Below are 13,083 nucleotides of genomic sequence, written 5' to 3' on the forward strand. Positions count from 1 at the left end.
ATGTCAAGGCTGTATATTCCCATCTCTTGAAGATGGAAATAGAATCTTCCTTCATAGCTCAGTTGGTAAACAATCTGCCTGCGATGCAGGAGACTCTGGAGAAGGGATAGGCTACCCACTCCAGTATTCTTGGGCTTCCCTTGTGGCTCAGCTGGTAAAGAATCTGCCTGCAATGTGGGAGACCTGGGTTCGATTCCTGGGTTGGGAAGATCCCCTGGAGAAGGGAAAGGCTACCCACTCCAGTAATCTGGCCTGGAGAATTCCATGGACACTATAGTCCATGGGGTCACAAAGAGTCAGACACAACTGATCGACTTCCACTTCACTTCACTTCACTGCACATACGTAAATGATTGGCTCCCTCATCCTCACCCCCATCCCTGCCATCCTCTGAATCTCTACCTGGTGTACTCCGCTGCTCTGATGTTGACAGGGCAAGCTCCCTATTTCCTTCCCCTTGACTCAACCGTCCCCTTCTTTGTGATAAAGTGAAAAATGGCCTGCTTAAGAGTTAAACTATTAAGAGGAAATGGAATAGGGAGACCAGAAATAAACCCACGCACCTATGGCCGATTAGTTTATGACAAAGAAAGCAAGAACATACAATGGATAAAAGACAGTTCCTTCCACATGGTGCTGAGAAAATTGAACAGTGACAGACAAAACAATGAGATTAGGACATTTCCTTCATATCATACACGAAAATAAACCGAAAGTGGTTTAAAGACCTAAATATAAGACCTGAAACCATAAACTCCTAGAAGAGAACATAGATGATTCTTTGACGTAAAATCACAGCAATATATATATATATATATATATATACATATATATATATATATAATATACATAACGTTATATTTTATATATATGATCTGTCTCCTGAAGCAAAGGAAACAAAAATTTAAAAATGGGACCTAATTAAAAGCTTTTGCACAGCAAAGGACATCACTGACAAAATAAAAGGACAATCTATGGAACAGGTGGCAATAGTTACAAACGATATGGCCAACAAAGTTATGTTGCTTTTTCCTGAACACCTTCCAATGGCTTCTATTCTCGGTAAGAAGTAACAGAGTCATGACAATTGGTCCCCAAGGCCCCCAGTTACCTCTAGGACATCATGGTCTACCACTCTCCACCGTGCACTTTCTCTTCCAGCCACACTGACCAAATTCCGCTTATCAGACACCACTAAGAATATTCCTGCCTCAGGACCTTTGCACTTGCTATCCTCTCATCTCAGAATGCTCCTTCCCAGTATCCACATGGTTCGAAATCACCTTCTTTTTGTTTGTGCTCCAAGTGTCATCAGAGGGTCCTTTCCTGATTAAACATAACATAGCACCCACCTTCATTATCCCTTTAATGTTCATCACGGCACTTTTCACTACTTCGTTTTTATATTTATTCATGGTGTCTCTTCCCATTAGAATGTAAGCAGGAGAAGAAGGGTCTTGTTTGGCTGCTATACACCTAGTATCTTCAAGAGTCAAAGCGTTAGTCACTCAGTCGTGTCCGACTCTTTGTGACCCCATGGACTGTAGCCCACCAGGCTCCTCCGTCCATGGAATTCTCCAGGCAAGAACACTGGAGTGGGTTGCCATTTCCTTCTCCAGGGGATCTTCCCAAGCCAGGGATGGAACACAGTTCTCCCGCACTGCAGGCAAACTCTTTACCCACTTAATGCTAGGCACTTTAGTAATAAAAATAAAATGCACAGCAAGATTGCCTTGCCTCAGGCACAGCGCTGAGGGATTTATAAGTAGCATATAATTACATCTACAGAGCCCAGGTTCTCTGTGCCAGGCGCGGAGCTTAGCGGCTCTGCTGGAGCTCCTGCGGCGGAACCCACGCGCCTCGGCCTGTGGGTGGAGCTGGTGATCCGCTCCGCCCGGGAGCCGGCTGCTGAACTCCGCACCGCTCGAGCGCTCATGCGCCCATAGCGCATGCTCCCCAGGAGCCGCGAGCCCGCTCGGAAGCGGAGTCTACGCTGCACTTCCCGGCGGCAGGCTGATCTGATTGGGAGCGCTAGATTGCCTGAGCCTGGCGCGGGCGCGGGCCCCGGGTCCAGCCGGCTCCGCCCCCTCCAGGTTCCCTGCGGCCGCCCCAGCCTCTTGAGCCCGCACTGCAGCTCTGGACAGCGGCCCGGGAGGACGGCTGCAGGTGAGTGCCGGCCCTGCTGCACTGTCAGGTGAGGGTGCCGCAGCATCGGCCTTCGTCCGCGGGCTCCGAGGCCAGGGCCCCGCACCCTCCCGGGTGCTCAGTCACACCGCCTGTGATCCTCTGCAGGACCCCTCTGCGCTGGTTCCCGGAGCACCTGAGGGCACCCGGGAGTTGAGGGCTCTCTTGAAGTTGCCCGTCCTTCCCCGGGCTGCAGCGACACCCAGGATTTCTGATTACCAGTTCCCCTACTTCCTCCTGGTCCTTGACTCGCATTAGCTCCGCCAGGCAGCCCCCCAGAACTCGCTTACTTTTTAGCCAAAGGCGTGGTCAAGGAACGGCTTGATACCTGTTCTGGTGAATATCCCGGCGATACTATTTAACCACTGGACATTTTGCTTCCAGTAATAAACCTGGGTGAGCCTCGGTTTTCTGGAAAAAGGATTTAACGGTACTGCAGAGAGTTGTTGGAGGCATAGTAGGCATAATGAACATAGTAGGACCGAAGCGCTGCCAGCGAAATCTGGAGCATAGCAAGAGCGTAAATGGGAGTCAAAATTATTAGTGGTGTTGTTATTGTTAGCTGAATAACAAGCTGCCTTGGAGCTTATCTTTTCTTCAGCTACTGAACTCTGGACTGCCCCAATCCTGTTTTCCAGAATCTGTTGTGTGTCCACCCTTCGCTGGGTCCTGAGGGTTCAGAGTTGACCCAGAGACTGGCTCTGCCCTCAGGCTGGTGTAAAAGAAAGACAGACAAGTACTTAGTTGGGTTGTTGACAATACCAAAAGAATTGAGATAAAGTTGCAGAGCCCACTGAATCCATCTTGGAGGAGGCTTTTTCTCCTTGAACTTCTTAGCCATCATCCTATGACAGTTACTTGACTGATAGGTTGAGAAACTGTCCAGTGTTTTGTTGGAAGGAAAAATCAGTTGGATGACTTTTCTAGTTGAGTAGTTTCAGATATTATCCTCCTGGAGCTTCCTTTGTGGACAGCTGCCCCAGCTCCCGGAGCATGGGCACTGAGTGGAAAAGCAGCTGCCACCAGAGACGTTACTATTTCAAACTGTGGTTACAAACTTTCACTTTTCTTTTTCTGTCTATTTGGTATTCCCTAGTAATAACGGGCTTTCAGAAGGTTGTATTTATGATAAAGGTAGACCTGAACTGTACAGCCCTTCCTAACCACCATAAAGAAATGCAAACTTGTGACTTTGCCTGTACAGATTGAAGATAATATCCGTTCCTGTCTAGAAATTGCAGGTTCACCACTTCTGGGAGAAATCACTCCATCACCAGCAGGAGATGCATCAGCAGAAGGGAGCTAGTTCACTTTTGCCATCGTCTACCAGTTTCTTAAGACTTGTAGAATACTGGGTTTAAGCCCGTCTTAAAAACAGCTCTGTTGAATTACTGACGTACAATACTAGCAGGACATGTTTAGAATGTACATTTGATGCATTTTGATATGTTTATACATGTGAGAATATGATTGTTCAATGTCATTAACCTGCCCATTATCCCCAAAAGATTCCTTGTGCATTGGGTACCCCTTTGCAATGGTTACTTCCTGCCCTTCATTTCCCCAGGCAGCCATTTATCTGCTTTCTGTCAATATAGATTAGGTTGCATTTTCTAGAGTTGTATAGAAATAAAATCATATGTATTTATTTGATCTGGCTTTGTAAAGAATCCACCTGCGAATGTAGGAGATGCAAGAGATGCAGGTTCAATCCCTGGGTCAGAAAGATCCCCTGAAGTAGGAAATGGCAAACCACTCCAGTATTCTTGCCTGGAAAATTCCATGGGCAGAAAAGCCTGACGGGCTATAACCCATGGGGCCGCAAAGAGTTGGATGCGGCTGAGCGACTGCACACATCATGTGCTTGGGACTATGGACTTTCACTCACCATAATTATTTTGAGATTCATCTATGTTATTTATGTGCATTCCTTTTTATTTCTGAATAGTATGTATATATATCATAATATATTGATGCATTCACCCATTCAGGGCATTTGGGCTTTCCTCATGTTTGGCTATTGCCCATAGAGCTGTTACCAACCATCTTTATACGAGTCTTTGTATTGGGATACACTCATCCATATCTTTTTTAAAAATAATTAATTTATTTTAATTGGAGGATAATGGCTTTACAATACTGTGGTGGTTTTTGTATCGACATGAATCAGCCACGGGTGCACGTGTGTCCCCCCATCCTGAATCCCCCTCTCACCTCCCTCCCCACCCCATCCCTCTGGGTTGTCCCAGAGCACTGGCTTTGAGTGCCCTGCTTCATGCATCAAACTTGCACTGGTCTTACATATGGTAATAGACATGTTTCTATGTTATTCTCTCAAATCATCCCACCCTCTCCTTCTCCCACATAGTCCAAAAGTCAGTTCTTCACATCTATGTCTCTTTTTCTGTCTTGCATATCGAGTCGCTGTTACCGTCTTTCTAAATTTCATATTTATGCATTAATATACAGTATTGGTGTTTCTCTTTCTGATTTACTTTGGTCTGTATAACAGGCTCCAGTTTCATCCACCTTGTTAGAACTGACTCAAATGTGTTCCTTTTTATAGCTGAGGAATATTCCATTGTATATATGTGCCACAACTTCCTTGTCTGTTCGTCTGCCATCATTCATATCTTGAAGTGACTATATTTATTTTCAAATATGTGAGAGGCTGGGGCTGTAGTCCCACTTTTGCCTCTAACCATCGTGTGTCCTTGGAAGAGTCACTTCATTTTGCCTTTAATATCCATCCTCAAGGTCTTTGCTGTGCTGTGATTTTGTGCCATCACTGTTAGAACTATATGGTCTGTGTTGATCCCTGGAGAGGGTCTCAGAAGCAGAGAGGGGCAATCTTCTTTCCTTCTATTTCTTCTGCAAGCTCTCTTATTTTTTTCACTTCACTTTTTTCCCCTTGGGTGACAAATTCAAATCCTAACGTGTAACTTTGTGCAAGAAGGGAAGTGAATAACTAGCGAGAGTAGGAGCTCATATCAGCTGAACTTCAGAACATTTAAATAACAGAGAGAAAAAGGTGGGAGGTTAACAGGCTCTGGAATTTTGGGGATCTTCCCTTTTATCAACATATTCTCTTCTGAGTCCTCTCTTCCACTCTTGCTCTAGGAATATTATGTTTAACTTTGTGTTGAGGAGGTGGGTGGGTGTTCTGGGCTCCGTGTATCAGAAATTAACTGAGGGTGGTGGGTGGGAGGTTTCCCAGTTAGAAAGAATTCCTGAATCTTTTCTTTGAGGTGTGGCTTGAGTCATTTGTTCCATATTTGTCCTTTGCCTAACTTTTACCTGACGTAAACTGGTTCAGAACCTTGTATGGGAGCATTATTTACCCATGTAATTTTGTGTAGTAAAATTGGTGTGGGCAAATAACAACAGACTGTTTTATACAGAATGAAAATGTGGCTCTGGGGTTCGCTGGTCTGTTTGGTCCTTGGGACCCTGCCTTCCCAGGCATCTGGATGGAAGCAGACACCTGTGGATCCCGAAACAAATATGAATGTGGTAAGTTTCTTAAAGGCATCTGCTTCTTAAAACGCATCTGTGATCAATGTTATTTTCCGAAATCCAGTTACATAGCTACATGAAGCTACCAACTCCATTCTCTTTATATCTCATTATGTTTTTCATGTTCTCTGAATCTCCAGTTTAGTTAGCTGGACTTTACCCACTAGGTAATGTGTATTTTACAAACCTCTTTTGACTGATGAAATGATATACTTTTTAATAAGATAAGTGATATTTTTAGACATTCATTTCATTTTTAAATCTTGCTGAATTTGTTTAAACAATAAAAAAATGTTAAAACTTCCGAAGAATGTTAATACTGAATGTGTTGAACAAGGACAGATTACCAATGTTCATAGTTCAGTACAAAAATCAAAGTATCTGAAAACAATTTTGATAGAACAAATAAGCACAAATAATCCCTCAAGTAATGAAAACATTTCAAAGTTATTAATCTTAAGCAAACAATTAAATCTGGAGATACTATATTTAGGCATAAAATATCAGGAAAGTATAGATTGCTACAGAAAACAGCAGGTTTAAAACAGTGACACAACTGAAGAATCAGGCAGCCTTAGAGATTTTGATAAATTTATAATCAGTCAAGAGAGTGCAAGCTGTTATCAGGGTCTTAAGGTTATGTTTTATCTCTTGTTCCTGATTCTTTTTAAGCTTTTTTAAAATTAAAAGCATTTTCCTGTTTAATTTTTTTCTGTAAGAATGATAAACTTAAATCCTTTCAAGTATTTGTGGTAGAGAATCACGAGCACTTATTTACGTTGTCTTCTGGATATCTGAGTTACCTGTATGCCACTGAGCTTCTAATTAACAAATGCCTAATGGATTAAGTGGTACAGACTGCTATATGTAAATTAAATAAGCTTCAAGGATATATTGTACAGCACAGGGAATATAGACAATATTTTATAATAACTATAAATGGAATTTAACCTTTAAAAATTATGAATCACTGTGTTGTATACCTGAAATTTATATTAAACATCAATTATCAGTTCAGTTCAGTCGCTCAGTCGTGTCCGACTCTTTGTGACCCCGTGGACTGCAGCACGCCAGGCCTCCCTGTCCAGCACCAATTCCCTGAGTTTACTCAAACTCATGTCCGTTGAGTCAGTGATGCCATCCAACTATCTCATCCTCTGTCGTCCCCTTTTCCTCCCACCTTCAACCTTTCCCAGCATCAGGGTCTTTTCAAATGAGTCAGTTCTTCCCGTCAGGTGGCCAAAGTATTGGAGTTTCAGCTTCAGCATCAGTCCTTCCAATGAATATTCAGAACTGATTTCCTTTAGGATGGACTGGTTGGATCTCCTTGCAGTCCAATGGACTCTCAAGAGTCTTCTCTAACACCACAGTTCAAAAGCTCAATTCTTTGGCACTCAGCTTTCTTTATAGTCCAACCCTCACATCCATACATGACTACTGGAAAAACTGTAGCTTTAACTGGGCGGGTCTTTGTCGGCAAAGTAATGTCTCTGCTTTTTAATATGCTGTCTAAGGTGGTCATCACTTTTCTTCCAAAGAGTAAGCATCTTTTAATTTCATGGCTGCAATCACCATCTGCAGTGATTTTGGAGCCCCAAAAAATAAAGTCAGCCACTGTTTCCACTGTTTCGCCATCTATTTTCCATGAAGTGATGGGACCAGATGCCACGATCTTAGTTTTCTGAACGTTGAGCTTTAAGCCAACTTTTTCACTCTCCTCTTTCACTTTCATCAAGAGGCTCTTTAGTTCTTCTTCACTTTCTGCCATAAATGTGGTGTCATCTGCATATCTGAGGTTATTGATGGTTCTGCCGGCAGTCTTGATTCCAGCTTGTGCTTCATCCAGTCTGGTGTTTCTCATGATGTACTCTGCATATAAGGTAAATAAGCAGGGTGACAATATACAGCCTTGACGTACTCCTTTTCCTATTTGGAACCAGTCTGTTGTTCCATGTCCAGTTCTAACTGTTGCTTCCTGACCTGCATACAGATTTCTCAGGAGGCAGGTCAGGTGGTCTGGTATTCCTATCTCTTTCAGAATTTTCCACAGTTTATTGTGATCCACACAGTCAAGGGCTTTGGCATAGTCAATAAAGCAGAAGTAGATGTTTTTCTGGAACTCTTTTGCTTTTTCGATGATCCAGTGGATGTTGGCAATTTGATCTCTGGTTCGTCTGCCTTTTCTAAACCCAGCTTGAACATCTGGAAGTTCATGGTTCATGTACTGCTGAAGCCTGGCTTGGAGACTTTTGAGCATTACTTTGCTAGTGTGTGAGATGAGTGCGATTGTGCAGTAGTTTGAGCATTCCCTCAATAAAACAAAAAAAGAAAGAATACCTAATTGTCCCATGGATCTTTCCTTATGTGAATTTGATCATTATTCCTTTTCATCTTTCCCCCTGGTTTTATTGAGATGTAATGGACATATAGCATTGCATTAGTTTAAGCTATACAAGATAGTGATTTTCTCTGGGTCTGTATCATGTTATCTTGTTCAACTCTACCTTGACATTCTAGTGTAGATTTATTGTTCCATTGATTAAAAACAGATTAATACTTTTTATCCTCATTTCCCAGGATGAGGTCTCTTGAAACAAGGAAAATTGTAGATTGCAGAATTAACTGGCATATTTAGAAAAGAAAGAAGTGTTTATTTGTGCCAGGGAGCCAGGATAGAACCAAAGAAGCCCAAAGCTGTGGTAAAATAAGGCACACTTGGTGCAGAACATGTTAGTATGGTGAAACCAAGGTTTAACTAAGCATCTGTGAGTAGAATGCAGGGGTAAAACAAGTGGAGGATTTATTCTTGTGATGGAGACTGGCTACTAGATTGAGCAGACTAAAATTTCAGTAATGATTGGTTTCTTAAATAAAACTTGGTCATTGACATTTCGTCTTCTTTGCTCCACAGAGTGAAATTATCTCTCACTGGGGATTCCCTAGTGAGGAACACCTGGTTGTGACAGCAGATGGGTATATTCTTTGCCTTAACCGAATTCCCCATGGGAGGAAAAACCGTTCGGACAAAGGTATGGGCGTTTTCAGTGGTGACATGGGAAAGTTCTGAAAATTTAATTGCATTGCTGGAGTTTGGCTGGTTTTTATATCAGTCACAAGTTCAGATTTAACTTGAAAACATTGAAATGGGATTGTCTTTTAGACCAAAGTACTCAACATATTACATTTATGCAAGGTATGTAAAAACACTTCTTTTAAAGAAGCAAGGACAAGAATCATCTAATTTCATTTTCACTTAAAGATTCAAAGGTCAGGTTTGTTTGAGAATATTCTAAAATATCTCATTGCTATAAGGAAGCATTTTATTTAATAAAGTGATTTGAACATTAAGTAGATAGCTCTTGCTATTTGAAAATTACTTAATTTTTTGAGTAGGTAATGTCACATAGTTCAAAAATTGAAGAGAATAAAAAGTTATACAGTAAAATACCTCCCTCCTATTTCATTCTTTACCTCCCCAGTTTTTTTATGTATCCTTCTAAAATTTCTTTATTTTAAATTTCTTTGTCTCTAAAAAAGTCTCTTTAGAAACAAACATAAATTATTATTTTCCCTGCTTGTCTTTTAATTTAGAATGTGGCATATAATGCACATTTTTGTTTCTTGGATTCTTTTGTTTACTATTTTGAATATTTTTCATACAGTACAAAGAACATTTATCATTCATCTCTACCAATACATAGTATTCCACTGTATAACCGTCATGATTTATTTAGCGAGTGTTCTCTTTAGTGGCATTTGGACTATTTCTACTCTTCTATTAACAAATGCTGCTGCTGTAAATAACCTTGTTTGTGTGCAAATTTATTTATAAGATACACTTTCAGAAATAGAATTTTTAGGTCAGAGGATATGTGGATTTGTGATTTTGATGTGTGCGTGTTAGTTGCTCAGTCATGTCCGACTCTTTGCGACCCCATGGACTGTAGCCCTCAGGGGTCCTCTGTCCATGGAATTCTCCAGGCAAGAATACTGGGGTGGGTTGCCATTCCCTTCTCCAGGGGATCTTCCCAACCCAGGGATCAAATCCAAGTCTCCTTGCATTGGCAGGCAGACTCTTTACCATCAGAACCACCAGGGAAGACCCAGATATTGTTAAATTACTTCCCATGTGGTCTTGTTCTGGTAACTATGCTTATTAGGAATACTTGAAAGTTCTTATAGCTTTGGCTTAAAATATATGCATATTTTTTCTGTATCTCATAACTCAAGCAAAACTGTGGTTTCCAGTGCAGATTGAGGAATTTCTAGATAGACTTCTTGAAATTACTGAACAGACATCAGAATAAGGATCTGATCCTTAGTCAATTGTCTCTCTAGATATAGATTTTTTTTTTTTAATACTTTTTGTTTTTAGAAACTTTCCTTAGGCTACTAAGGTGCTGCTGCTGCTGCTAAGTCACTTCAGTCGTGTCCGACTCTATGCGACCCCATAGACGGCAGCCCACCAGGCTCCCCTGTCCCTGGGATTCTCCAGGCAAGAACACTGGAGTGGGTTGCCATTTCCTTCTCCAATGCATAAGAGTGAAAAGTGAAAGGGAAGTCGCTCAGTCGTGTCCGACTCTTAGCGACCCCATGGACTGCAGCCTACCAGGCTCCTCTGTCCAGAGGATTTTCCAGGCAAGAGTACTGGAGTGGGGTAAATGGATAACTGTGTCTTCTTCAAAATTTTATGTGAGTAGAAAATTTTTATTCAAAGTGAATTTAAAAGCCCTCTGTGTTAATTGAGCTTTATATCATTGTCTATTTTTCTCTTAATAAAATCTGATTTATCTATGTTTTTCTCCCATAAATTCTAGCCATAATGAGTCTTTTGATGATGTTACCTGGTGAAGACGTCCAGTGCTCTTTTTGAAATTTAATTTCTGACTCTTGAGAGTTTTATGATTTATAGATCCTCTTAAATGTATGTTACAAATGAGAAATGAGTTACAACAAGAGCTTCTATTTCTCTTCTGCTCAAGACACACAACACATTTCAGAGTGAACATATGATCTTGATTTCCTTCCTCTTTTTTAATTTTAAAGTGAACCTTGTATACAGATTTCAGATTCAATATAAAGAAAGATATGTATTGATACTATTTCTCTTAAAAGTGGCTAGTTGACTAATATAATTAGAAATGTGAGTCATTGTTAAAAGATACAGAAAACCTCAGTGAAAACAAGCTTAGAGAATGTGCCTCCTTTTTCCATATTCACCTCCAGGCTTTTCTCTCCTATAGCAATTAAGGTAAATAGTACCAGATGCCTTCCTATGGTATTTATCTCAACCACTGCAGGTGAAATTGCTGTACCCTAGGAAGTGAGCATCCTTCTTGACTTGCTCTCAGGTGATAGGAAGAAGAGACGGGGGAATTCTTTCTGCCCATAAGTACTTTTGTGCTTTCACCTCTGTAGATCTTGGGTTCTTCATTTTTAAAAACAGTCGATTGCCTGAGATGATCTCAAAGTTCCCTGTTAGTCTTGATTTCTCTCCAGTTGTATGGGTTAGATTCCTTTTTTTTTCCTTGGCACAGATATGTGGATTGGGGCAGTGGATATCTTTGGTCTTCAGAATGGGAACAGATTGAAGGTACTCTAAGTCTGGTCATAGCATCAAGTCCCTGCCCTTTTCCTCTGCTCTGAAGAGGCCTCCCTGTAGAGGATCAGTGATGTGTATGTAACACCTGCTGCTAGCTAAGCTCAGAGACTAGTCTGGAAGCAATCTGTGAAGGTGGTCAGTTATCTAAAGGAGTTTGTGATTCTCCTTCGAATTGCGTAGGTGCTTCTCTGATGGTTTGCGTTTCCATGGACCAAGGCTGAGCATGGAGCTGAGGTTCTGCCCTGTCCTTCACTCCCATCCTGGAGCAGTGTTGTCAGTGATGCTAGTTTGGCTTTTTTAAGCCAGATAGACAGAAAGAAGACATAAAATCCTTCACACCCAATTGGAAGGTGGCTCATCCATGCTGCTTCCTCTCCTGACTTCCTCTTCTGTTAATAACACCCTCATTGTCCTAATGACCAGGCCCAGAAACTGCACAGTCACTCTTGACTCCCATCCTCCAGGAGCTGACAAGTCCTCTCTAGGCTCCCACGTACATGGCTTCCGTTCAGCCTTTTCCTCTCTGCCAGGCCACCACCCTACCTTATGCTCTTGTGACTGCTTACCTGGCCATCTGAAATAAACTCAGAATCTGAAACAGAGAAAGAATTTCAAAACAAGAATAGGGCTATTCATTCTTCTTATCTTTTAAGAAATTAATGCTTTTAATACATAAGAAAATAATGCCATATATCTGTATTATTTGTAAGTCATTACATGATCCATTAGAACATAATTCATTTATCGAGAATGAAGTGAAGCTGTTCTTCCTACTCTTCTTTTTTTTAAAAATAATTTTTTTTTAAAATTTATTTTTGACCCTCCTGGGTCTTTGTTGCTGTGTGGGCTTTTCTCTAGTTGGATGAGCAGGGGCTACTCTCTAGTTGTGGTTCACAGGCTTCTCATTGCAGTGGCTTGTGGGCTTCCCTCATAGCTCAGTTGGTGAAGAATCCGCCTGCAATGCAGGAGACCCTGGAGAAGGAATAGGCTACCTACTCCAGTATTCTTGGGCTTCCCTTGTGGCTCAGCTGGTAAAGAATCTGCCTGCAATGTGGGAGACGTGGGTTCGATCCCTGGGTGGAGAAGATCCCTTAGAGAAAGGAAAGGCTACCCACTCTGATATTCTGGCCTGGAGAATTCCATGGACTGTATGGTGTCACAAAGAGTCAGACATGACTGAGTGACCTTCACTTTGGCTTTCACTTTTTTTCTGAGCACAGGCTCGGGGGGTCAGGCTTCGGTATTTGTGGTGAGGGGGCTCAGTAGTTGGGGCTCGAGGGCTCTAGAGCCCAGGCTCAGTAGTGGTAGCACACAGGCTCAGTTGCTCTGCCTGCCAAATGTGGGATATTCCCTGATCAGAGATTGAACCTGCATGCCAATGTCTGTTGCATCGACATGCAGATTCTCTACCACTGAGCCACCAGGGAAGCCCCTACCCTTCTTAGTGTAGTTTTTTTTTTTTTTTTTCCTCTCAGTTTTCGTGTTCTGTTGTGATGCTATAACCTTAACGCCTGGGTTCAGAGATGCTAACAACCCTTCTATAGATGGTTGCAAAGTTGGAGTTTCTGTGAGGGGACTAGGGTTGTACTTAGTCCCTTAGTCGTGTCTGACTCTTTACAACCTCATGGACTGTAGCCCACCAGGCTTCTCTGTCCATGGGGATTCTCCAGGCAAGAATTCTGGAGTGGGTTGCCATGCCCTCCTCCAGGGGATTTTGCCAACTCAGGGATCGAACCCAGGTCTCCTGCATTGCAGGCAAATTCTTTACTGTCTGAGCCACC

The 13,083-nt window shown here is 42.0% G+C and overlaps 1 protein-coding gene across 8 annotated transcripts in view; it reads left to right on the plus strand.

The window, feature by feature from the left end:
- The first annotated feature begins 1,995 nt into the window (after window positions 1-1,995).
- Window positions 1,996-13,083, plus strand: part of LIPA (lipase A, lysosomal acid type) — a 38,300-nt gene continuing 27,212 nt past the window's right edge. For 5 of the 8 annotated variants that reach the window (XM_081556087.1, XM_081556070.1, XM_081556094.1 and 2 more), the window contains exons 1-3: window positions 1,996-2,166; window positions 5,586-5,697; window positions 8,612-8,729. In XM_081556087.1, the coding sequence (XP_081412213.1) occupies window positions 5,587-5,697; window positions 8,612-8,729 (229 nt within the window). In that variant the 5' untranslated portion in view covers window positions 1,996-2,166; window position 5,586. Of the gene's footprint in view, window positions 2,195-5,585; window positions 5,698-8,611; window positions 8,730-13,083 lie in introns of all 8 variants that reach the window. The other 3 variants (XM_081556078.1, XM_081556102.1, XM_081556122.1) reach the window with 1 other exon arrangement.

The sequence above is a fragment of the Giraffa tippelskirchi genome, chromosome 2 (genome assembly GCF_054371585.1).
Source record: "Giraffa tippelskirchi isolate mGirTip1 chromosome 2, T2T-mGirTip1v1.2.pri, whole genome shotgun sequence".
Lineage (NCBI taxonomy): Eukaryota > Metazoa > Chordata > Mammalia > Artiodactyla > Giraffidae > Giraffa > Giraffa tippelskirchi.